Raw genomic sequence first — 26,586 nt, 5'->3', positions numbered from 1 at the left:
CATGAGTTTACTTCACTGACAAATCCCTTATGATTTGTAAGAGTATAAATCCACAGAACGTCTGAAACATTTCAGCTCATTCGCTTAGGCAAACATTTTAGAAATGCACATTCTTAATATAACTGAAACCCCACTCACTGAAAACGAACAAAGCCTCCACATCACGGTTTTGGTAACAACAAGCCAGAAGAAGCTGCATTCCAAACAGAAGTCAACAATTCTGACTCTTATTCTGAAACAACCAATTTCACTCATCTAGCACGCATGCTTAATCGAAAACTATACTCTCTGTATCCCTCTCACCATCTGGGGGACAGAGCAGACTTTTTTTTTTATGTTTATAATTGAAACAAGATTATGGCTTGGACTGTTCAGTGACTAGCACGCAAAAGAAAGCTACTCTATTCCTTTGTCAGACCCACAAGAGACCTCTGTCTTAGCTCCAACTACTGACATGCTTCAGCCCCACAGAAGTCCGCTGTTTGCAGTTGCCTCCGAACAGCAGTTTGAGCACTCCATCCTTTTCTTGCAAAAGCTATCTGAAAGTTAAACCAAATCTTTTAAGGTAAGACAAAATGTAAGATTGCAACAAAACGAGGATCCCTGCATCACTGCAGACGTCCTATTCAATGCCAAAGTGATGTTCTGCATTGCTAACCATCACATGCTACTGCTGCTCTTCGCCAAGCTGTACCTGGCTTTTCCTTGCTGTATGTCAAGTGTTTTAAATATCTTTCTGATAGCTACCTGTTTCTATTCCATTTAATTCTATTAACCTTAGAAATAAAATTGAACAATCTTCACTGGAAATACTACAAATAAGAATAAACAAGAAACATCGCAGCCTTACTTTGTAAGCTAATAAGGCTATAATAACAAGGATCATGCTGCCTCAAGAGAGCATGTGGTCTGTCCGATATTTTCAAAGATCAAAGTTCTGCAGGAAGATAGCTTTCCAGTAGAATTGCTATGGTAAATATTTAGCTTTACTGCTGAATAGCTAACTTTTTGTGAATATTTAAAAGTACTCTGAAGTTACAAGCAAAAACAACTGAGTTGGAGTTCATACTTTAACCCAGATTCCCCTATAATAGCAAAGAAATTTATATTAAGGAACACTCTTTTCTAAAACACAAGTGCAGCATAGAAACAGTGAAGCATTCATACCCAAATAATGCTAGATCTCTGGGAAAGAAAGATAAAAGGATGAACATTACAGCTGAACAAAAAAAAAATAGTCTGGCTGAAAAACAGGAGAGGAAATAAGAAGTTCAGTCTGCAAAAAAACCTTTGTTGAAGCTGCTGCACTGAAACATTAATGGAACATCAGAACATTCGAGAGAGAACAGCCGCAGAGCAAAGAAATTATGCAACTTCCCAGGAATCAGGAAGCTTCTTCCATCTGTGCGGAACTGTCCCTATGTCACCAAGCACATTTTTCGTAAGTTTAAAACCTCTAAACCACTTCAGAGGACTCAATCACAATACAAACTATTGCTTCTCAATCAACTCTGCACGGCAATAGCAACACTATGGAGCAAACCTTCTACTGTTTTATCGGACTTGAACTATAAACTCTCACCAGGACACTTATGTGCATGAAACACAATTTAAATAATTTTTTTCTTTTGTTGCTAAGGCTTAATCAACAGACCTAATGGATCACTTGTGACTCATTTCTGAAGCCTTTATATGAAACCATAAAGGGCCATCTCAGCACATCCCACCCCAAAGCAATTACTGTTCTCTCTTTCCATCGAGCTCTCCAGTGCATTTTCCTCTTTATAAGAAGTCCACACTCCCCCTTACAACATGATGCCATGCTACAAAAAAGCCTAATTATACACAAGAGATGAATAAACAATTTGCAGTATGAACATGAAAGCAAGCCTTGACTTCTTACTCCAAGCATTCCTCGCTGTAACACTGTCTGCTGGCTGGAGCCATTTCTCCAGAGGCCACTCCATCAGCATGCTCTCCTGGAGAAGAGCTATTTTTCTTCATTTGGTCTACTGGAAACTGTTTCAGTGGGAACCACAGCTCCAACCATTAACCGCCAAGTGGGGGAGGCGGCAGATCAATTATGTAATGTTCCTTCTGAGAGCCAGCACTGTTGACTTCAGCCTAACAACCAATTCAGCTGCAGATTTATTCACAGCTTCCCACTATTCTGCCAGTATTTATTTTCTGATCTTACTGTGCTGGCAAGTACTGTGGGTAGGGACAGTATCTGCTGCCATAAAGTTAGTGTCAGAAAACACCTTAAAAATGCTTCTATCACATTATGCAAAATGCTGAAAAAGAGCAGTTTCAGTTATTTTGTAAAGATTGCACAGAGTTCTGTTCAAGTCAGAACTGAGGAAAAACACTCAGGACTGCATTTTATATGCTAAAAACATAACTTACATATAAATGAAAGTGTAGGAAGTGTGACAGAACTTTTGGGGCAGTAACAGGGAACTTGGATAGAAGAGTTTGCAGGTAGACTTCTAATTCCTTTTGTCTTTTCTCCACCAGGCTTTTGGAATTTTTTCCAATAATCTTCTTTGGAGGTAACAGATTTTTATCTATTTTCTTTTCTGAGACAAGCTGAAAGACAAAGACCAGAGTTACTGCAGTTCAGTCTGAACTTGCACAAAAGATGCAGCTGAACAAAGATACAGGCTTCTGACTGAGGCTAAGACTGTCCATGCCAATATACCACAGTTGAAGAGGGGAATGTAACATAGGCATATGATTTTGCTCATCCAAAAAAAACATTAGTGCAGTCCAGATGGCATCTAGCAGATATTCTTGCTCTGAGGAAAAAATTTATATTCCATACAAAGCTCCACAAACAGTTTTGTAAGAGACCAAGGCCATGGTTTTAATATCCTTACCTTTTCATGCAGGTCATGGAAATCACTGTAACGATGTTTGACTGTCCACTGATGACTGCCAACACTGACCTGAATGATGTATACCTGAAACAAAGCATGTAAAGTAAAGGAACTGCAAAAGCATTTGTCTCAAAGAAAAGCTGATACGTAGAGGCTAATGTAGCACTACAAGGCAATCCTACATTCACACAGTATGTAGATCTAATCTACATCTAATCTTTTAGTTAACTAAAAGCTAATCCAAACTCTAAGGTGACTTTGCTGATGTCGGATGCCTAATCTCATTCACAAGGCTGCTCTGCAAACAAAAACATGTGGATGCTTTTTATTTTAAAGCAACAGTTATTTTTGCAAACCAAAGATTAAAACAAATAAAATCTCTAAACTATTTTTCTCAACTTTACTGCTAGCCAAGTCAGTATCCATAGCTACCCATGAGAAGCCTGAGATAGCAGCATCCCTTCCTCAATCTACCAAGTTGTGCAGCAGGCAGAAGAACCTGGCAGGCATCCTGCCATCACTTCACAGTTAAGCCGGAACCTGGTGCTCAGCTCTTCAGGAAGCTAGGCAAATCCTCTAGCTGGCTCCATGTTAACTAATTAATTCATTTTGGGATAAAGCACATATAATGCAGCTTCCTGTTACAATCGTGCCCAAATATTCATTACAACTCTCTAAAGCAACCTAATATTTCTTTAGACAAAACTATTCTAACTACAGTTAAATATTTTAACTACGCATGTACCAAAGAGACTCAGCTCAAAATTTTCATTGCAGGTGACCTCCCCAGTTGAACACTAGCGATTCTGTAGGAAGCCCACAATCCACCTTTGGACAAACCAGAAACAAACCATCTCAAAGAAACATGAAATATAGGACATAAAACACAAAGTAGAAAAAGACAAGGCTCAGCAGAACCAGTTCTACAACAGCTTGAAAACAAATTCAACGTATCCAATCCAACTTCATTACGTGGGAAAAAAATCATAATCAAATCTCAGCAGCATTTAATACCGCTCAGAACTCGATTCCTATCGCAGATCACACAGATCTGACTGGTTGCTACCCTAAGAATGATGCACGCCTAGCTGGTCATTCCACTCGAGGAAACAAAAAGCTGAGTTGATTTTCAGCCTGTTACATAAAATGCAGCCAGTTTTCACTTACTCATAGTCCAGACCAGCAGCGTACCAGACATTAAACAGCATACCTCTTGTATTTTAAAAGTGGAACTGTATCTCGTATTTTGTAAGCATCTGATGCACAGGCTTGCTGAACAAAACCCAAGTCCTGCAGAGCACCGAAACAAGATGTCTGACTAGTGCACAGAGCAAGGGACACGTCAGTGCTCGGATGAGTACTGAAAACACAGACAAATGCCTACACAGAATTACAATCTCAATTAAGGCCTGCAACTGATTTCCCATCACGTTGTGTTAGGAAACTGCCGACCAGGATTATTCACTATGCTGATGACAAACTAGAACAGGAATAACCCGAGTATTCTAAAGTACCTCGTAACCCTGATGAAAGAGGGGGGACTCAAAGAAACCTTTTGTTAAAATTGAGAACTAAAAGAGTGCTATGCACAGAAGCCATAATAAAAACACTAGTTCATTTTAAACACTGACTGTGCTAAATTATGGCAGATCAAGCAGCACAGCTAAATGCAATTCAGACTGAATATACAATGAATAGAAACTCAGATCAGACACTGAAAACCCAGTACACTGCACAGCTCCCAGCTGATAGCTCATCAGACAAGGAAGCAATACACCTCTGCTCTGTGTACAACACAGCAAACATAACAAAGGCTTCGTTCCCTTTTGCTGAAGTGACAAGCCCTGACCACTTCCAGAAACAGAGCACCGAGCCAAACAGGCAGTCTGGTCAGGAAAACATCCAAGGCAGATGTTTTAGATGCACCAATGCAATTCCTCAAATGAAGTCTCTAAAAAGCCACAGCGTCCCCCACACAGAACACAGCCCGATGCACGTCTTCGCCCCTCGGACCGCACCAGTACGCGGAGTGACAGGAACAGATCTCACATTAATCCACCAGCTGCCATTACCTTGATGAATACACACGAAGCTTGTGTGTTTGAGACATGCTTCAATTCAGAAATCAATCACTTTAAAGCAAAAACAAACAAACAAACATCCTTAGGTTTAAAAAAATCCAGATAGCTATCCAAGTACCTGCCCAACTGGGCACGCTAACAATGACAAGGCCAAGAGCTGACATTAAGGTTCCTGCATGCCTGCCTACTCATCGAGCCGACTGCTAGGAGGCATGCACAGGGAGACGAAGAAATGCTGCACCACCTCCCAGACAGCGCAATTTGCCATGCGAAGTCTCCACCTGCATTTACAACAGACCATGTTTCCATCCGGATCGATGGGAGAGCATTTGCATCCCCAGGCTGGCAGCCTGGAAACCCACCTCCCAGTGTTTCTACTAAATGATTCTGTGTAATAAATTTTCTATGCCTTTCTATAAATTTATCTCTTTGGAAAGTGTTTACCATACCTAGAGCTGTATTTTTTCATTATTTTCTTGCTAGTTACTTCAAAGAGTTCACAGTTAAGCATGCTCTCCCCACACAGCATGCCTTTCATCTCCCTACATTTTTAAGAACTGAAATGCTTACTAAAAAAATAGGACGTATAGCTTTTAAACCAGATGTTGCTGAACATCTCTGATCCCAGACTGCCTTTTGTCTATTTTATGTATAGGCGACAAACAACTGCTCTTCTTGTTTTACATGGAGAACTTGCATTTCTGCAACTTGGCAACTTCTAGCTCCAAACTTCGGTACTGTCAAGAGAACAAGTATGTGACAGAACTGCCCACAGCCACACAAAGCCTGGGGCACAGGTGCAACCGCAGCTACTAGGTCCCAAATTACAGAACAGTGACACAACCACATCTCCTCCTCCCTGCCTCCTCAAGCAGGGAGACAGTTCACACCCATTCAAGGAAGCCACAGTCTTTTCCTTAAATATCAAAGCTAGTATTTATATTAAAAACAGCTGCAAAAGACAGGAAAGGCAGGAAAGTGACTTTAGGCCAAACAAATGCATAGCAGGAAACGAAGCACTGGCAACCTCAAGGCCTTCCAGCAGACAGCCAGTCTTCGGTCAGCATCTAGCTGGACCAGCATACGCAGGGGACTTCTTTCAAAGACAAGCGTGTAAATAAGACCACCGCTATCCCGACTGCTACATGTTGATGGGTAAAGGTACACCTTGCTACCAGTGTTGTCTCTCTAACCTTTACCAGATTTAACCAACTTTTACACCACCTAATACATGCACTTCTGCTCCAGTACAGGCCTGTCAGGTCCTCAATGTCACAAAACTGAATTTTAAACACCAAATGCCAGTGTTTGCAAACCACCCCACCTTGTGTAAATCATTTCTGTTTTAATTTAAAAATACTCCTGCATTTCTAATGGCTTGGGCCTTCTCATACAGGCTGGCTGCAGGTCTGGAGTCCTGCTAACAGTTTCCACAGCTGTACACACAGGCAAGCTTAATGCTTTGGCTCTCTTGAACCTGCAGCGAGAGAATCACATCAGGACCAGTTACTGGCAAATCTTGCCCTCCAAACACACTATTTTTTACAGGCCCCAAGAAAAGTGGAACTAAAACAGCATATTTCCAGAACTCTAGTCACTAAAAAAAAGAAATCAGGCCTTGAAAAAATACACTGCCATCAGCCTAGCTGCTGTTATCCCCAGCCGTGAGCTGGTTTGCTGAACAGTACCTGTAGCTAAGATTTCACCCTGTGTCCATAACCTCCAAGAGAGAGGGGGAACAGATAACATTTGGACATTTCCTCAAATTCACCTGAATTTCCCATTCACAGGTATTAAAAAATACTCATGAAAATCCTTAACGCTAACATTAACCGCTCTCAGCCGACACGGGACTTTGAAAACAAACTTGCTGGGGGTTGAACCACATCCTAGCAGAGTCCTGCGGTGGCGCAGCAGCAGCACAGTTCCTGTGAAAGCACATCATGCAGCTAAGTTGCCAGACAGAGGTGAAATAATTTCCAAGAGCCTTTTTCAAGCTTCTAACAACCTAGTCCCCTGAAGGCTGAGTGAATTTCTGTACAGGTCTGTAAACACGGCCACTCGCCACCGGCAGCCATGCCCAAACAAAGACAGTTCGGGGTTGTCAGTCTGGAGTTAAACTCTTTGTGTACTTCAGCTGTGTAAATTCTGTCCTATTGAACTAAGGAGTTGCTCTCCTGCTGGTCAAGTTTTCTCTGGGACCCTTCTGGGTGGCAGTAACCCGAAGCACGACTTGTAGCAATAACATGCAACTGCTTACAAGCACTGCTCCCCTACAACACTGCTCTCCTTTCCTTTTTCTCCCTTTCAGCTCCTTCGGCAGGAAGAAGCCAGAGGTCACTGCATGCGTTTGACAAAAAAAGGACCATCCAGGTCACGCTAAGTAAGGCAGGAGCAGTAAACACTGTTAATTACATAACTATCAGGGCGGCGTGCCTGAGACGCTCTGCGTGCGATTATGCTGAGGTTTGTTTGGTGACGAGCTTCTTCCTGAAAAACAGGCCGACTAACTCCTGGCACAACGCAGCCGGGTGAGAAAAGAAACAAATAAATCAAAGTTACGCACGGCAAACCGACCTGCTTCCCCGACAAAACCGCTGCTCGCCGTCTCTTTTGTTCAGGACGGGAGGAAGCAGCGCAGCCCCGACCTACCCGGTGCCCTGCTTGCCCAGGGGCTCCGCAGCGCCTTGGCTTCGAGGCACGGCAGCGCGCTGCGCCCAGCCCGGCCCCGGGCTCCTCCAGCCCCCCGACGGACCCGCGCACAGCCCCGGGGCCGCGCTCCCCCCGCCCCCCCGCCGCGCACCGTGTAGCTCTCCACCAGCTCCGAGCCCAGGACGCGGGCCTCCCGCGGCAGCTCCTCGCCGTCCTCGCCCGCCACCGCCTGCATGGCTCCGGGAGAAGGCCGCAGAGACGGGCCGGGCCGGGCCGGGCCGGGTCGGTCGGGTCGGGTCGGGCCCCGCCGCCCTCACGCCGCCGCCCCCCGCTGCCCGCCGCCGCCCGCCCCGGCCCCCGGCCCGCCCCGCGCCGCCGCCGCCATCTTGGCTCGGCCCCCACAGGGCGGCGGGCCCCGCCCCCGGGCTCTTATTGGCAGGCGCGGGGCTGCCGCGGGGGGGGTGGGGGGGGCGGGACCCGAGGCCAGAGCCCGGGAGGGGCGGGGCTACGGGCAGCGGGGCGGGGCTCGGGGAAGCGGGTGCGCATGCGTGCTGGGCGCCCCGGGGGGTGGGGGCGTGCTGCGGCTGTGCAATGCAACGGGGGTGCGGGGTGCAGCTCGGTGTGAGCTGTGCAGTGCTGTGCAATGCAACACGGTGTGAGCTGTGCAGTGCAGTGTGCACGGTGCTGGGCAGTGCAGCACGGTATGCGCTCTGCTGTGCTGTGCGATGCAGCATGGTGCGAGCTGTGCAATGCCGTGTGCACGGTGCTGTGCAATGCAGCACCGTGCGTGCTGTGCTGTACTGTGCAATGCAGCACGGCGTGTGCTCTGCCATGCTGTGCAATGCAGCATGGTGGGAGCTGTGCAATGCCGTGTGCACGGTGCTGTGCAATGCAGCACCGTGTGTGCTGTGCAATGCAACGTGGCGCTGCGCAACACAGTGTGTGCTTTACAATGCAACACTGCTGTGCAATGCAACATGGCACTGTGCAATACAGCGTGGTGCTGTGTAGCGTAGCTCTGTGCAATGCAATGCAACGCAGCACTGTGCAGTGTGGTGCAACGTGGTACTGTGCTGTGTGCTATGTGGTGCTGTTTAGTGCAGCTTTTGGTGGGGATTTCGTGATTTGTGGCCACCACGTGCTGCTGAAGGCTGGGACACTTCTGCGTGGGGTGGAGGCACTGCAGCAGCGCTGTGACAAAGTTGCCTGGTGCTACCTTGCAAACAGGTCTGTTTTTATTTTCACCCCAGTGTGCTTTTCCTTGGTCTCATCTGGCAGACAATATGTGTAAGGAGAAGGCACAAATAGAAAAGGCAGTTCAGGAGGGATTTCCTAGTGCTGCCCCACGGTGCTGCTGAGAGGTGAGCTAATAAGTAATTTTGGAGAGCAACTTTAATTAAGCATCCTCTGATTGTTCCTGAAAGCAAGACACGTTCAGGTAGCAACAAAATCCTGGATTATTTTTCCCCATGGGATGTCAGCTTCCCAAGTGCAGGATGGGGGATGCTGGTGGCCCTGCAAACACCTCTGGCCTCCACTAAAGCCACAATTTATCTGGGCTTTAGATTTCCTTGTATGTGCCCTACTGAACGTGTGGTTTGCAGTGGGGTTGCAGCTGTCTGCAAAAGAAAACCTAAAGGGACATTGTGGGGATAAACATCGGCCTTGGATGCATCCTGCCGCATCCTGGGGCTGTTCTCAGCCGGGAAAGTGGGACTCTGCCAACAGCGTCTGCCCTGCCATGAAAACCAGCTTTTTCTGCATTTTCTCATATTCGAGACAAGCAAGATACTAACCTATTCCAATTCCAAAGAGTAGCACGCTTTAAAAATTAATTCCTTAAATGCAACTATTTTTCTTTTTAATGCTGAGCCTCGCTGTAGAGTGGGTGCCTGCAGAGGCACACTCCGTAGCAGGCTCTGCAGCGAATTGCTATTTTGTGACTGCAAAACCTCGCCATGCCCCTGACGCAGAGGCTCCTGTGCCCTCCGCACCCAGCTGTGCCCTGGCTTCTTGCTGCCAACACCACCGGGCACTGGTTAGAGCCACTTCAGCTTGGCATTCAACAGGGACAACGATTTTTTTTATTTTTTTTTATTTTTTTTGCATGCAGCATTATTTCTGTTAAAAGCAGGTGGGTTTTATTTTTGGAAGAGATGCGACCCAACAGCTGCATTCCTATTTGCAGTTTTGTTAATGCCGACGCGAGCTAGCATGAGGTCAGGCCTCGTCACCCGGAGATGCGGGAGCCATCTGTGATGCCTTTGGACACAAGAGGGAGTCCTGAATCACCAAAAAGCGAGATTTTGTTTGGGTGATTGTGGACTAAAAGGCTTTTACCTGCACAGGAAAAACAGGTCAGCACCCAGGAGCCTTCGTAAACCCTCCGTGAGCCCAGGGACGTGGGCTTTGGCCGTCCACCACGGGGATGGGGCAGTGCCTCGTTTGGGTGCCAAGAGTCAGAGTTTCCCAAAGAACGGTGAATTAACCCAGACAGAAAGCACCACTGGGCAGCCTACACCTTTCCCATTTTGTGCAGTCTCAGCTAAACGCAGAAAAGCCAGGAAGCCCTCCCAGTTTGCCTCCATGCTGCTCTTTGGTGCAGCGTCAGGACCACACATTTCTCCTGGCCATGGTGCCGAGGGTCGTCCAAGGACATTGTCCCCAGGGCTTGGGGACAGCCAGCATAGGGGACAGGCCCCCAGTGCCCCTGGAGATATTTCAGGAGGGAAATGTTGCCTTTCCCACACTGCCCGTTTCGGTTAGGCACCGGGTTGTCTTCCTAAGGCAGCTCGCTGGGGGGGTAATAGGCAGCGATAGGTGGCAGTGACATGGTGGCACGCGTCCCAGGACAGCCAAGCCCCGCAATAGCTCAGCGAGAGCCAGCTGAAGGGGCCAGATCCTTCCCCCACCGAAGTCACGAGGAGAGTCTGGAGCTGGGGCAGCTCGGCAGCGTCCCCATCCCGAGGCACGCAGGAGAGGCATTCCTGCGGGGCCGGGACGTGGTGGGCTGTCACACCCCCGGGGCTGGCCACGGCCCCCTATATCAGCCGGGCCGGCGGGGCAGCAGCAGCAGAGCGTGACGGTGACGTCCCCCAGCCCCTCGCCCACCCTCCCCATCAGCCATGGATGACATCTACAAGGCAGCGGTGAGTGTCTGCCCTCGGGGCTGCGCGTCTGGGGGGACGGAATAAGAAGGGAGAATTATCGGGTGGCGTCTTCTAGCGACCGAGGACACGGGGATGGCTCGGGAGGTTTCACGCTGCCCTCATCAGTACGAACCTCCTAACTTTGAGCAGTTAAATGTCTTGGCAAAACCTTGGAGGTGTCCGGGCTGGCTGCTGGTTTCAGCCAAATCACAGCAGAGCAGTGCTTCCCACAACACGAAGATGATTTGCATGGGTGGAAATGTGATTTGCATGGGTTCAACCTCACCCTCTTGTTTCTGGTGCTTTACAGTCCAAGAGCGCTTTTACCCAATTTCCCCCTTCCTTAGCTGAACGCTTTCCTATGAGATTTGAAAAAAAACCCTCCGCTTTGCTCAAGTATTTCCCGATGCCCCCCTCTGCCTCGCCGCTCCTATCGCCCCGCTGCCTGCTCCGCAGAAATCCAGGCTGGGGGAGACACTCCCCGGGAATGCCGAGCATCCCAACAGCTGCCGCGGCACTCACCAGGCAAACCCCAGCTTTGGTCCATAACAAGGGATCATCCTGTAACTTAGACAGAGAGCGACGTGCGGGTGGGATAAGGATGAAAATAGATCCTGGATTGCGTGAATCACTACTGGGTGCCTGGAATTAAAATACCGTGTAAGAGCTTTGGGGTGCTTTTTGTTTTTTTTTTTTTTAATATACAGATGGTCAGGTTTGCTTTTAACTCAGAGCTTGAAGAATACATCCTACAAGCACTATTTTAATTCCAAGCATTTTAGAGGGAAAAAGGGTATTGCTCGGTGAAACAACACTGAAGAAAACAACCAGACGCTGCCACCTGTCCCGTCCCCTGGCCAGCCTTGAGCCTGTAAAGCTGCCCCTCCGTGACCTGGGCAGTGCAAAAGGAACGAGGAAAGGCTGCATGCGAATGTGCAGAGTGCCCCAAAAAGCACACAAGAGGGAGAAGAATGTGCCCTGTAAAATCAACAAGCCAGCCCCCTCTAATTAAACTTTTTAACGAATCGTGTTCCCTGTGGCTCAAGGAACAGATCCTTGCCTTATTGTTTAGGGACCCCTGGCATGTGATCAGGAAGAAAGGCTGGGGTGCCTTTCTATCCCCAAACGGGTGAAAAAGCAGGACAGCCCTAGCTGAAAGATGTGGACTTCAACCCCAAACCTCCTTCCTACCTTGGGTACCCCAGACGTACCCCAGGCAGAATCCTCGGTCAGGGAGACGAGCTCTGAGGATTGGTGGGCTCCAGTAGGGATTTTGCTGCTGGTTTAAAGGCAATGAATAAATAAAAATAGGCAAAACGGGGCAGGCACAGCTGAGACCGACAGCTTTTTCGTGGATCAATTCCCAAGATTTTTAACTGTAGGAAAGCATTTCCCTGGGGGTGGGGAGGGTGGGGGAATGTCAAGAACTTAATTTTTTCCTGCCCAAGTTCAAATGGAAATGCAGGGTGGGGATCAGACCTGAAAAAGCAAAATTCTGTGAGCTTGGTGCCTGCCTTCCCACCCCACGACAGGAGAAAGCCATCCCCAGACAGGATGTGGTGGGAAAAAAAGGGATAAAGCTGTGAACAGCATCCATGTCCAGAGGGCACAATAAACAGCTTGGGAGAAAGCTCTGCAATAAACACATCGCCCTATGGTTACAGTACATCTAATTTCCACAGCTCTGCATCCTCAGTTTTATAGAAATCCAGCATATGATAGTCAAAAAATGCTTTGGAAGTGAGGGTTTGTTATTTGCTGCATGTATTAGTGGTAGCAAACCTGTGATGGCGTACATTAACATTATATTTGTGCCAGATTTCTTGGTGCAACCATAGAGCCCAATGGGTTTTTGTCTCACCCACTCATGTCTAGATAAGGGTGTGCAAGCACAAAGCTATTTCGGGAACATTTTTCAGCTCTGTTAAGCGGAGCTAAGAGCAGTGCCAGGGACAAGTGTCCGGATAACAGGCTGCGAGGATGCATACCAAAGCCTGGGAACAATCACAGAGCTCATCTTTATCTTCAGCACCTCTCTCATCAGGGCTTATAAATAGTGAGCACAGCCAGAGGGTCAGGTTACCCGAGCGGCCGCAGCCACGGCCATCGGCCGAGCTGTGGCTGCCCTCGCTCTACCCAAACGTTACCTGCAGTGGGCTTGGGGTTCGTCCTGCTGCTGTTGTTAGGGCTCTCTCACCCCAAAAGGGCTCCAAGGGGAGCTGGATAAGGCTCTCTGACTGCTTTCTGCTAAGATAAAGTACTTTCCCTGCCTCTCGCTGCAAGTAGGAAGGGTTTCCTGTTGATTTTTGCCAAACTGTTTCTCTTTGGGGCAAAAAGCACCATGCTTGCTTCGCAGAGCCACGTGAGCTGGGGATGGGTGCAGGGACACTAAAGGCTGACACCCAGTGTGGGAGGGAAACGTCTTTGTTTGAATGGATGCGCCCGAAGGGGCGGTTGGGTATGGTGGTGGGGTCAGCAGACAGAGCTGAGCACCCTCTGCAGACAGGAGCAAAGCCAAAGAGAGAAACTGACTTCAAGAGGGGCTGTTGGATTCCTCTTTGCTCTCTTCATTGATTATTTTCATTAATTCAGGCTAAGTAATAAGCTCCCACTGATGGCTGGCAGGGGACGAGTCGGGGCAGGATTTGGAAACAACCTGCCAGCCCATCTCAGCTACACGGGGTGGCTCCATGGGCCAGTTCTTCCAGCTGCTTCCACCTGCCTCAGTTTAACTTCGCATCCCAGCACGCCAGCTCAGGGACCAGCGATAACCGTACGCCCTGTGCAGTGACCTATCTGTGGCACGTCCCCATTTCACCCCCGGGAGCCCACGTTGCTTGGTGCATATACAGACCAAAGAGTTCCCACAAATGCTGGGCTTCAGGGGGATACTTAAAACAGGCTGAAAGGGCTGGAGGCAGAGACCTTTATAAACAGAGACTCTGATGGAAGTAGACAAGATCTTAATGCTTTGGATAGTTTCTTGAATCTAGGCTGAAAAACAGTTAGCGGGGGTGGTCTTGCCCATGGGGAAAAGGATGTTGAACCTCCAGTCCATGTGCGAGCAGCCCTTTTAGGATCAGCAATTAGTGGTGGTAAAGAATACAAATAAATTGCTCTCCGTGTTTTACTTACAGGTTGAGCAGCTGACAGAAGAACAAAAAAATGGTAGGTGCATCTTTAACCTGACATGGCAGCCTAAAGACAAGCTCCCAGGGCTTTTGATCCACCAGGATCACATTCCAGGCAGCTTCTGTGTCCCCCATGGGAGAGCCCCCCCAGCCTGGGGCTGTGTCGTGGCGTGAGACCCACACATCTCCTTCCTCCTCTCTCCCCAGAGTTCAAGGCTGCCTTTGACATCTTCGTGCTGGGGGCAGAGGATGGCTGCATCAGCACCAAGGAGCTGGGGAAGGTGATGAGGATGCTGGGGCAGAACCCCACCCCTGAGGAGCTGCAGGAGATGATTGATGAGGTGGATGAGGATGGTAAGAGATTGTCATATCCTCAACTCTCCCAAGCCCCGTCCCCTTGCCCAGTGCTGCCGGCTGCCTGTGGGCAGGATCCGTGCTGGGCACCGCACAGCCTGTGGGGAGCAACCTGCGGAGCTGGGCTTTTGATGGACACTGAGCACCCCAAGAATCTCAGTGTGGTTCCTTTATGAAACTTCCAGGCTAATAAACATGATAAAAACGATTATCCCTATCATGACTGGACTGCTTGAATCAGTTTGGGGAGATTACTGCTTACATCAAAATTGCTGGGACCTGTTTAATAAAGGGGCTGAATGTAGCAACTGGAATTTCACAAATGTCACAATTCGACTTCTATCAGCAGGGAGGTCTTTCACTGCTCGAATGTGTACATACATACACATGGACACATTAATAACAGTTAATATTGATTAAATCAGCACAAACACATGCAAAAAACAGTGTGCAGGTTGGGCAGAAATATCACACTAAGTAATTGGAAAATAAAGAAGTAGTTAAAAATCAGGCAAAGAGAGAAATGTCTCGGTGTCGTTGGAAACAACAGCACTATACTACCGGTGCAAAAATACACTGCATGAATACCTGCCTCCTGGAGCTTTTGTTATTAATATCTAGATGAGACTGACAGGTACCTCCATAGCAGGAATTCCCATTTCTCAGTGCTTCCAGCAGCACATTCAGTTCATTTTACCTTGGCAAAAAAAAATGACTGGAAAAGGTAAAAAATGTGATAAATTCAGTCCATGGCCTCACTCACTCACTCCAGCAGCCTGCAAGCTGCGGGGCTGCTCGCCTGAGTTTTGTTCCTCAGTTACTAATGGGAAGACTGACCTCTTGCTTGGCTTTGCCCATCCACTCACTGCCCAACGGTGTTTATTCCACCCGCAGGCAGTGGCACTGTGGACTTTGATGAGTTCCTTGTTATGATGGTCCGGTGTATGAAAGATGACAGCAAAGGAAAAACTGAAGAGGAACTCTCAGATCTCTTCAGGATGTTTGATAAGTAAGAGCCATGACCACAACATAGGTGATGGGAGCGGTGAAATGGCCCCAACTTGCCCTCCCGAGCATGTTGGTCCCCTCCTGAGCTCTTCTGTCCTCACACAGGAATGCTGATGGCTACATCGACCTCGAGGAGCTGAAGATCATGCTACAGGCAACCGGAGAGACCATCACTGAGGACGACATAGAAGAACTGATGAAAGATGGGGACAAAAACAACGATGGCAGGATTGACTACGATGGTAAGGAGTCTTTCTTGCCTGAAGTTCGCTCGTGAGCCCTTGGCAGCTCCCATGGTTGCAGTTTTGCCTCCAGGGTCGGGTGTGAGGTTGTGCAGGCAGAGCTAGGCAATACCCAGTCCAGCTTTCTATGGGCTGGGGGGTTTCTCAGACTTGCAAAACATTTGCAAGGACCAGGGGCTCCCTTAACTCTCTCCACTGACCCTGTGAAGCAAACCTGGTTTTCACCAGAGACCTGCCCGTCCTCTACTGCCACCTAAACACAAGCACCAGCCCAGAAGGGCTCTTCTTTTGAATACAGTGCTGCCCAAAAGGCTCCTGGACCCTTTCTGAGCTGAGTCTGTGGCCAAGGGCAACCCCGGGCACTGCTAACATTTCCATCAGCAGTCACGAGGAGCTCTCGCCACGTTCAGGGGAGGAGTAGCCATCCCTTGGCCTCTCGCACATCGGTGGGATGGAAAAAGAGAAATGGCTATGGAGGGCTGCCAAGAGTGTGCTCCAGCAGCTGTGAAAGCACTCTAGTCCCACCTAACAGCCCTCGTCTCCAATGTCTCCCCCTTGGCAGAGTTCCTGGAGTTCATGAAGGGAGTTGAATAAATCCAAGGCCGGATCAACAGCCTGGACCTCCTAAACCCCTCCAGCTCCGTGGCTCAGCTCCTGGGTTCGATCCCCTGGCTACCGGCATGAAGACTGAGTGCTGAGAAGGGTGGCCATCAGGAAAATAAAGCGCGTTGATACCGAGTGCCTCTGATGGTCATTCCTTGGCAGTTAGGCGAGGGCCGCACCTCACAACTGAGGGCAACGCTCCTCAGTATTGCAAGTGCCTGGCGGGAAGCCGCCATTTTGTGTCACCGTCATGTCACATCTACTCACCAAACCCACATGGTGAGTGCAGCAGGGGCCGGCACTAGTACCTGCTGCTTTAACTGGAGTGTTGGTAGCATTTTAGTGATGAAACATGAATTAACAACCACTTATGCCATCAACAAAACCCTTTGTGAGAGACACCTCCTCTCCTCCCCAATGTCACCACGGCTGTCCCAAAGGGACAGAGGCTCTCCCTCTTCCCCGCCATCCTGATGTCTACCCTGTGGTGTACACAGAAGTAATACCTCTATTTTATCTGGAAACACTAATAAAAGCCAATCCTAAGCCAGACTGGGTGCCTTCTTCCAGTCTCACACTGCCCTGTGGAAAAGAGGTGGCACTGTGAGAGACCAGCACCATGGCCCAATGGCACCTCACACCAAAACTGAACCCCACCATTTTGCCCTTAGAAATCACATCCATTTGGGCCCCAGGGGTTCTGAGCAGGGCACGACCCTGATACAGCCTCAAGAGCCACACACAGGGTGGCAGCAAATTCAGGAAGACGAGCCGTACTGTCCCTGACGTCCCAGGCACTGTCTTCTCTCTTCCCAAGGAAGCGTGGCATTCCTGCAGCATTAGCAGCTCTGCCTGCACATAGCTGCCTCCTGCCATTGAATTACACCCCAGCACGGCTCACACATTGCATTCATGTTGCTAAAATCAAACGTTTACCCAAGCAAAATAAACATTGGCAGGACACAGCACCAGGCTGTTCTGGTGCAAGCACTGGAGGTGCTGCCCTTGACCCCAGGGGAGATGCCACCACCATCCTTGCTTCTTCCTTTCCTCTTAAAACACATCTTCTCCATGGAAACAACACATTGAGCAGCTGTGTTTTTGATCTGACACACGTACTCATTCAAGGCAGTACTGAAATACTGTTAATTCAAACTAAGCAGGCTTGAGGTTAAAACTGGTGATGCGAGGGTGCAAAAGTGGTTGGTTGGAAAGACATAGCTCTGTTTTTCCTCTGGACTAGTGCCAAATGTTTTACCCAAGCAGGGTTTGTAACGTCAAAGAAACTAAGGAAATGAGCTTGGGCAGGAGATTTTCCTTAAAATCCAGGATATTTTAGGAATACTCCTAATGCAAACATCTGGAAGACGCAGAAGGCCTCCCTGAGCATCCTGAGCCCTTGGTGCCTTGGCTCCTGGGCCAGAGCAGAGCTGGGGCCAGCAAGGGGCCTGTGCTGCATCTCTCTATGTGCGTTCAGTGCTACTACCCAAAGGCAAGAGTCATGCCAACCTTCCCACCCCAGCTGGAACCCACCTCAGTCCCACCTGCATTTGAGTCTCCTTTAGAAAGGCTCTGAGAAGGGACAATGGCTCCCTGCCTTCCCCCTGAGCTCACCCCAAAGATTTTGATGATTCTGCAGAGCTGCAGCAGAAGCCAATGAAGATAAAGAAAGGTGTTGGGTTGAAGTGTTGTGGTGGGAAAGACTGTTGTTACTGTCTTCTGTCTCCAGTGAACCTGTTGCTCTGATGATCTTAAAGATTTTCCTTCTACCTAGATGGTTCTATGATTATAATTTTCCACCTCCCAAGCAGCACAAGTCATTTCACAAATCCCACTGAGAGCTATTTCTAAGGAAACACCTGAAACATTTTACATAGGCCTGGAAACCTGCACAGAAGTGCAGACACCCGGGCCTCAGCCATGCTCATAACTATTGCAATGCCGCAGCTGTAAAATGATTTCTTTTTCTTTCTGACTAGCCCAGAAAGGTGTCAGGGACACCAAATCTCCCCACAGCCACCCAGCCTACAGGCAACCCATACCCACATTTCATCTCAGCAGGTACCACCAACAGCCCTATTGTCTTCCTCTGTCCTGACCAAATCCCAATACCCAACAGGGACATCTCCAAGACATTTACCACCGCTTAAGAATAGGCTTTGCCTCACTGAATGGTGAACAAGAGAAGAAATAAGGAATTTTTCCAGATTAACCCCCTCCTTTTGTACTTCTTGGTCGCCTGGGGGAAGGTTTGGACTGTTGTGACCCCAGGGAAAAGGAGGCTGCAAAGGCTGGGGGGAAGCACCCAGCCATGTCTCAGCTCTCTACCCGTTGTCCAAGAGCCCCAGGAGTAAGGGCACGGGCAGCAGTGACCCACAACAACCTCACTGACTGCCCCACTCTTTTCCCTGGGAGCAAAGCTGGGATGGTGGTGGCTGGACAGGAAGAGGACCAAGGTCTTGTAGCAGCTGAAACTTCTCCGTAGAAGAGCAGCTGTGCTGGGGAATATTTGGGCTTTTTCAGTCCTTAGACCAGACACGCCAGCAGGTCAGCACATGAAGTCAGAAAAACTGCTGCAAGATCCATTTGTCTCAGCACACTGACTGTTCTCCAAGAGTAAGCCAGCAAATGCCATGGGGTGGAGTGCTGCGGGTGGATTTCACTGCTGGCTAAAACACAGGAGCAACTGCATTAGGAATGTAACACAACTTGACAGACGGCTGAGCGACTTAGATGGCTGACAAACCTGTAACTAGCACAGGACCAGCTCGGGTAAACCCTCCACATAGGGGATGTGCATGGAGCCGTGCTAATGGTGACTGAAGAACACCCAGAAGTCCACCCATCTATGTAACTCCAAACAAATTTGCAGTTTTCCCTGCATGTTTTTGTTAAATTCTGGTGCCAGAGACATCCAAGGAATGTGACACATACACAAGCACTACTTGGAAAAAAAAATAAAAATAGTCATCAAAATAGCCACACTTTTTTTTTTTTTAATTAGGCAAAAAGCCATTCAATGCTCCATAACAGCCCACAAATCTGTGTTATCTTAACCACCTGACCCCTCCTTAAGAAAGGGTGCTGTGCTGCCAGGTGACAGCAGTACGTGCCACCAGCCACGGCCGCAGTTCTCAGGCCATTTGCTCTGCTCAATTTAGCTGATAGTAGATTTAATTCCTACCCTGGTTTGCAGCTTTTTCAGCATACTCACGGCATCTCTCAGTAAAACTTTGCTGTATGGACTGACTAAATGATAACAGAGAACATTTTGTAGGCATACCCCTAATAAAACATAGGCATCTCTCCAATAGTTATGCATTTGCCACCATGGCTGCAGCAGTGAACTGAGCCACGGCAGAGAAACAACATCTCACTGTGCCAAATCAAATACCCTGTCATACAGGAATGACTGCAACAGCTCTGAAACTTGGGCAAAGCAGAACTCATGTTATGTTCACTTATTTTTTGCTTGAGCACAATACTGAAAGGTGGTGAAGGGGAGCAGAGCAATACGCTTCCAGTCCTGCTTTTCATTTTCACAACGAACATCCACATCCCTGATGATTATCCTGCCCCATCAGAGCCTTTCCCACTGCTTTGTATTTTCCCCTGCATTTCTGTACTCTTCCCCTTCAGTGCAATGGCTCACCTTTGCACAATGAGCTATTCACTATTTGGTTACGTGCCCTTCGCACCCTATTTTTTATTTTCACTGAAGGGAAAAAAGGAGCCGCATTAGAACTTACTGAGTCCTCTTCATTGCAAAGGGAAGAAGTCATCAGCAGCAAGTACAAAACATGTAACCTGATGTACGGCAGTAGCTAAGCAGAGAGACTCTCTCAAACACATTGGCTTCCTGTGGGATACCAAGCACTTAGTCATATGAGTTTTGAAGTTTTTAAATGTCAAAGATGACAGAGCTGTGCATAATGGGAATAGCTTCAAGTGGGCCACAGCTGCCAGTTCCCTCTCCTGTGCTCTGCAGATATAATCCTCCCAAAAAGAATCATTGGACTGCCTCGACCAACACAAAGCAAGACAGAATTTAGATGATTTCACAGGCGAGTGAAAGCGCCTAAGACCCACCATGGAGCCACGTCAGCACAGACACCCATTTGCAGCTTTCCCTTCTGGGCTGGCACAATGCCTGCCACAAGGAAGGGAAGGAGGGAAGTCACGAACTGAGCTGTCACGGGGTCAGAAATTGTGATGGGTGATATAAGCGATGTCCAGGCAGCGCCCTGCAGGACCACCACGTGTGCAGGGAGATGGCGGTGGGGTGCAGACGACAACAAACCTGACACCGAGCTGCCGTGGAAGCTCACAAATTCTTGTCTCTCGCTTCACAATGATGCCTGGATTAAGGTTACGTTCCTCTGTGCTGCATTTTGTCACGCAGCCGCTATTTTGGTCAGAAAGTCAGCAAGCCCATATTTGGGAAGCTGTCCCCTCTGAAGGGCAGCATGAAGGGCAGCAAGATGAAAAGACTGCATCGAGGCAGGCCTGGGCCAGTTCTGTGGAGCCACTGGAAGCCTGGTTTTCTCCCTCTGCTTCTCATTAACGTGCCAAGATCCTTTTCACAGTCCAACCCCTGCCTCTCTCTCTTCCCTCAAACCACATCCTGTGGGTGTATTATTCTCACAGCATGAGCCCTCTGGAGAAGACGCAGAGATGAAATCCGCCTTCTTAGAGAGGAAAGCCTTAATGGGAGACTTAAAAGGTAGAACTGAAAGCAGGTTGGATATCTGTGGACACATGGGCGAAGGTGCAGCATAACAGCAAGCCACCGCTTTAGAAATTGTGTTTTCTTTTACTTACTGTCACAGGGCAGACCAGCAGCACACTGTCCTTCATTCAGGTGGGTGGACCAGCCACTTCACCTCCTCCAACACCAGCAGCATCCTGAGGCGAGGTGCCTGTTAACGGGAACTGCAGCTATGGGATCTTGCTTTTGTCGACAATCTCACTCGAAGGAAGGCACCTGCCATAGAACTCAAAGACCACTGATGCTGAAAGGTACTCGGGTATCACTGGTGCTATCAAGATTTAAGCACTCTGGAGCTGTCCCTAGGTGACTTACGGGTTGCCAAAAAACTTTACAGGGATGATTGCCATCACCAGGAACCTCTCCAAGGCAAGCACAGGCTTTTGGCTCACCTGAAGGCAGCAGGGACCAGGCAGCCTTTCTGTCCCAGCTATTTAGCAGATTCTTCTACGCAGTGATACAAACAGGGTGACCACTCACTCTCCAACCCCCCCAGCACATCACCCCTCCCTACCCACACGTTGCTCTCGCACAGCCACCAAGTTCTTCCAGAAGAGAAACTTCAACCTCCAGAAGAGTCCAAGAGATGCCTGCAGCAGGAATCATACAGGTGGGGGCTGCACTTTCCTCAGACTGCAAGAACCCTCAACTCCTGAGATTTAAGTTAGTAAATCACTTTATATTGCTTGGTTTACAGCTTAGTGGTATTTTTATCAGTAAAAGAAATTTGAGAAGCGTTCGGAAATCAGGAAAAGTCTTGTGGAATCACTTCAGGCCACACAGAATTCAAAATACTTACCTTGTTTCAAAACAGTATTTCATTCCAGTAATTAGCTAAACTATTTTTAAAAAGTCACTTACACTAACTGGATGTTTTGCTGCATTTTTTTTCCATCCAGCAGGTGTTTTGCTGCTATACCGGAAAGTCACAAGTTACTTGCTTACCTCCAGCTCTTGAGCTGAATTTACACCACCAGGCGGACAAGCCTTGCAATTACAATTTCAGGAAAGGTCCATTGCCTCTTAACAGGCGGTTCACTTCAGTACCAAAACCACTCATCTTGAGCCAGCTTTGCTAACTGCTGTGACCTGGAAAGCCGAGTCCACCTCTACCTACATGACAGTAACAACCCTGTCCTGGCACCACATCTCCTGTGCTACTCCCATGATCTCACCAGCCAGCAAGCTTCATCAGGTAGGGACTTTTTTTGTTACAGCAGCTATGAAAATCTGGCTATTTTATATTGTCCTATATCCCTTATCACACTTTACTTGAAGCATTTTAGAAAACACTACAAACCACTTCTATTAATTGCTACAACCTCTAACACTGTAGCTGGCGCTCAGAACCCTCCCGTTTCTCAGGATTGCTGTTGCTGTAGCTACCCTACCTGAACAGTAAAGCAGCAGATGCTTGGATAGCCCTTGGAAGCCTGATCTTGCTCTGACAGCACTAAGAACTACTGCAAAAATTGCAGTAGGAGAGCTCCGAACGTGCACGCCAGTATCAAAATCAGTTCTACCTTCGCTGAATACTATCATCTAAGAGCCCAAGCAACACAAAACACGTTGCTTCTTGTTTGTATTTTAAAGCTTCACTCTATACCATTCCACAAACTGAAAACAGGCTGCCAACTCGTAGGTGTTCATAACCTGTACCACCAACTGCAGCACTGAGGAGGCAGCAACTGTTCTAGCTCATACATCTGGAGGCTGAGAATACTGACACACAGCCCCTCCTGCTGACCTGCCAGAGAACAAAGCCACACACTGGCTGCTACATGCGGACGTGATGACACGACTGGCATTTAAAATACAGCTCAGGACGTTTTCGAGGGTTCTCCTCAAATTCAGGAGGTGAAGACTTAGTTATGTCCAATTTTATTTGTACAAAATGTTTTAACACATGACAACAGGAAAACTGGTTCTTTTGTCTTAAACCACGTCAGTCCTTTTTCTGCAGAGCTGCCTGCTTGGCATTGTTGGCCTGCATCTTCTTCAGCCCCTTCTTGTTGTGCTTCTTTGCGAATCTCATGTTCCTCAGAAACTTGGGATCAACCTATAAAAACGAAGGAAAAAGGTAAGACGCTGCAGAAAAGACGTAGGTAAAAACATGTTTCCATTATGCTTCAGTGATTTCCGAATGCTAGCTGCAATTAATTCAAGTAAGTTTTCTCATTTGGTTTTCTTATTTCAACAGAATTCTTTTAACCAGGTATAGCCATCCTTTAAACTATTTTCCTTCTTTTCTAAACTAAGAAGGATCCCAAGCCCCAGCAATAAATATAGAGAAAGAACAGGATAAATTGAGTAAAAATGTAAACAAGACAAACTTCATTTCTGTGCCATGACACATTCTTAATCAGAAGCATCACAAACAAATCTTGCCAGGCAAGCATACATACATGCAATCCTTTGGCAAAGATCAACACCGTTTCCTTGGGCCTTTCTTTTTTATATTAAAGGAAAAATATACCACCATGGAAGAGAGCTGCTCCTTATTTTTTTTGTCCACTAGTGGCTCACAACACATCCTTTCATGGCTAGGAGCAATTCTCAGAAATGTCAGCATCCCACTGAGAAACATCCATTACTTTGCTGAAAGCAGCATTTCACCTGGTCCACACAGGATTTTTGCCATCTCAAGTCACACGCTCTTGGCGAGAGGACACACTCAGGAACAGCCCAGCTGTTTTCAGGGTGCTGAGTCCTCACTGAGCTAAGCAAAAGACAAGCTTTTACATCGCCTCTGAAAAGCCAATCATCACATCTACAAGGCAAACGGAACCACAGCCCCCTCTGTAGCCAGAACATCCTGCTTTTTCTGTCCCTTTCAAACGTGAAGAAAGACAGTGGTGTACCACGTGTATAACCTCAGAAAAAGCAAGATTTTGCCATTTCCACGTGCACCGTCCAGAAAAGTCAACTCCTCTCACTTTCTGGATGAGCTTCTGTGTATTAGTACAGCCAGTGGAACAACGCTGGAGGGTACAGAGGAGACACAGCAGGAATCAAAGCAGAAAAGAGCGGTAAAACAACTGATGTGCAACACAGACAAAATTTGCCAGTAACTCAAAATTAGTTTTTGTAGACGTGCAATGTGGATTTCAGACGGGTTAGAACTATCACTGCTGCCAGCAAGGTGAGCACACGATGAGAGAGGGACCCCCAGCGGTTCTGACCCTCCAAAACACAAGCCCCCATCTGCTAGAAAGCTGGCAGTCAAAGAAACACCAAGGCTGGATTTTGTCATGCAAACGATCAGCCCAAGAACATTAACAGACATACTCACCCCTTTGAGGGACTCGTATCTATGGGACCTGGGTTTCTTGATGCCATTCCTGTGCCACTTGCGGGCTACGCGGAAAACAAGGAAACAACTCAAATTAAAACTTCAACCACAGTTAAACAGCTGCACCAGCTTCCTTTTGAATCTCCGCCGAAACTACAAGCCACCCAACCCTTCGCGCCCTGGCGAGATTCAGACGAGGGCAGCGCCTCTCCCCCCCCGGCACTGCAGCCCCTGACCCACGGATCTGGGGCCGCTCCTTACCAGAGCGCGAGGGGCGCTGCCCCCGCACACACCTCGGCCCCCCGGCGGCCCCTGCAGCAGCCTCGCTGACAGGGCCGCGCCCGGCCCCGCGCCCCCCCGCCCCCGCCCCGACTCACACTGGTTGTGCGTGGTGTGGTTCTTGGACTTGGCCATGGCTGCACCTGCGGGACACGGACACGGACGTGGGGCTCGGATCGGCTCGCACGGCTCCCCGCCTCCCCTCCCAGCCCGCCGCGCCGATCGCGGGCCGCGGATGGAGGCGGATGGAAGCGGATGGAGGCGGATCGCGACACTCACCCAAACGCAGCCGCTGCCGCCGCACCGGAAGAGAAAGGCCCGGCGCCGGGGCTGCTGGGAAATGGCGGCCGCCCGCACCGGAAGCCCGGCACGGCCCGGTGCGCAACACGCGCCCCCGCGGCATGGTTCCGCCCTACGGCCGGCCCCGGGCCCGGCCCCTGCGGCCAGCACGGTGCCCCCCCGCAGCATGGCCGCCGACAGGCCGTTCCCCGCTGGAATTGCTTCAGCTAGCCGGGGTGGGAGGAAGAAAACAGCCGCTGGCCGCCCCGCCACCCCTCCAGCTCGTCGCCTCGTCCTGTCATAAAAACGGGGGGAAAAATAAGTTACCCGTGACAGACGGGGAAAGCGGCCGGGCTGAAATGAAACCAGTCAGGAAAAAGAAAGCCAACGCAATTTAATTTCAGTACTTATTTCCAGCGAAATCTTAAGTTGCACGTTTTTTAGCTGTGTTAGTTCCCTCCGGGCAGCTGCTGCAGGCACACGGTGCACAAATAGATGGAAGTAGCGCTGCCGCAGGCACGGTGCAGCTGGACAGCTCGGGCAAGCTGCTCCCCAAACCCTTCTCCATGTGCAAACTTCCCCTCACAGCCCAGCAAGAGGAGCTTGGCGGCTGACAAAAGCGAATCCTAGAAAAACATTTGCCCCCACTGCGTTGCAGTAGGCAGAAGCAGGCACCCTGCCCTTACCTTGGCCACTGGATTAAGAAAACTCTTGACCTTTTTCACTCATTTCTGAGCTTTCCTTACCAGGAAGAAACAGAAGTTTTTATTTTACAGTCTCAGCAATCCTCTTTCAAGTAAAACAAAACTGTGGCGCTGCAGTCCCTTTATGGGTTTGAGCACGGTACCTTCAGGGTTGTTTATAACACACTGTAAGCAAATGCAGAATACCAAAAAAGAAAAGATGACCCAGGGCAGAATACCAAAAAAGAAAGGATGACCCAGGGCAGAATACCAAAAAGGGAAGGATGACCCAGGGCGGGATCAAGCCCATCATGCACTGTTGGGTGGTTGTGACCCCTCGAGTCTCTCCCAAGCTCTAATGAGCTGCTGTGTCTCCAATTACAGCCTCACCAAGACCGATCAGCTGGTTTGAAACCTTCAACCATGCTTTTAGCGATTACAGACATAATTAGTGCATGTTATCCTGCGTGTCATCCATTACAAGAGCTGCGCTCATTAAAAAGGGTGGTAATTATTACTGCTGCAAAATTATTCTGAAAAAAAAATAATCATAAGTTAAAACAAAAATCTCTAAGTGTCTCTGACAACAGTGTCCTCTCCGTTGATGCCCTCACATTACACAATTCATCCTGTTGGGTTTGATGTGGCTTTTGCGCTGATGCCCATGGGTATAGATCAGAAAAGCATTGCTGCTTTCTGAGAAACCACCTGCAAAGAGAGGTGGGCAGGACTTTGTTGACGTCTGACATGGCATTTTGGTGGTGTCCTGATATTTATGGAAGATGGACGTGGGAGAAACTTCTCCCAGCGTTTCCTGGTTCTGCCCCAGCCCATGGTGAAAGGCGGGCAGAACATGGGGTGCCCTTAGTGCCAGCACATCCACGTGCTGAGAGGGTCAGGTGCTGGCTGGAAGGAGCCCAGAGGACTTTGCTTGACATGGGCTTTGGAGCCTTCCTAAAAACTGCTGAGCTACTGGGAAGGGGGAGAAGGCAAATGGGGCTTGGCTGTGGTGTAAGCCCACCAGCAGTGCTGGAGGGGAGTAGGGATGAAGGACGGTCCCCAGGGACAAAAGGCCCTGGAGAAGCCACCTGGAGAAGCGGGGACACCAGGACGTAGAGGCACTAGAGGGAGCCTGAGCCTAACAGATGCCACTCTGGGCTCGAAGAGGGAGCACCGGTCCCACTCA

At 48.8% G+C, this 26,586-nt stretch overlaps 3 protein-coding genes across 6 annotated transcripts in view; 1 reads left to right on the top strand and 2 right to left on the bottom strand.

The window, feature by feature from the left end:
* NISCH (nischarin) overlaps positions 1-7,967 on the bottom strand; it is a 29,252-nt gene extending 21,285 nt beyond the window's left edge. For 2 of the 4 annotated variants that reach the window (XR_014571723.1, XM_083796333.1), the window contains exons 1-3: positions 7,764-7,966; positions 2,880-2,963; positions 2,407-2,589 (exon numbers count right to left, since the gene is read on the bottom strand). Coding sequence is in view for 2 of the 4 variants with exons in the window: in XM_083796333.1 (XP_083652459.1) it covers positions 2,407-2,589; positions 2,880-2,963; positions 7,764-7,847 (351 nt within the window). In the remaining 2 variants the exon portion in view is untranslated. Of the gene's footprint in view, positions 1-2,406; positions 2,590-2,879; positions 2,964-7,763 lie in introns of all 4 variants that reach the window. The other 2 variants (XR_014571722.1, XM_083796334.1) reach the window with 2 other exon arrangements.
* Positions 7,968-8,338: 371 nt separating this feature from the next.
* Positions 8,339-16,234, top strand: TNNC1 (troponin C1, slow skeletal and cardiac type). The gene is made up of 6 exons (XM_083796311.1): positions 8,339-10,761; positions 13,899-13,929; positions 14,100-14,246; positions 15,141-15,255; positions 15,360-15,496; positions 16,059-16,234. The coding sequence occupies exons 1-6, from the start codon at positions 10,738-10,740 to the stop codon at positions 16,088-16,090; spliced, it is 486 nt and encodes a 161-aa protein (XP_083652437.1). The 5' UTR covers positions 8,339-10,737; the 3' UTR covers positions 16,091-16,234.
* Positions 16,235-22,732: 6,498 nt separating this feature from the next.
* Positions 22,733-24,827, bottom strand: RPL29 (ribosomal protein L29). Its single transcript, XM_083796313.1, has 4 exons — positions 24,718-24,827; positions 24,537-24,581; positions 24,160-24,224; positions 22,733-22,926 (listed from the first exon to the last, which is right to left on the bottom strand). Exons 2-4 carry the CDS (start codon positions 24,571-24,573, stop codon positions 22,813-22,815), a joined length of 216 nt encoding a protein of 71 aa, XP_083652439.1. The 5' UTR covers positions 24,574-24,581; positions 24,718-24,827; the 3' UTR covers positions 22,733-22,812.
* Between the last annotated feature and the right edge of the window lie 1,759 nt (positions 24,828-26,586).

Source organism: Anser anser, assembly GCF_964211835.1.
Source record: "Anser anser genome assembly, chromosome: 12".
Taxonomy (NCBI): Eukaryota; Metazoa; Chordata; class Aves; order Anseriformes; family Anatidae; genus Anser; species Anser anser.
The sequence above is the reverse complement of the archived record's forward strand: the minus strand, read 5'-3'. Positions and strand labels throughout refer to the sequence as shown.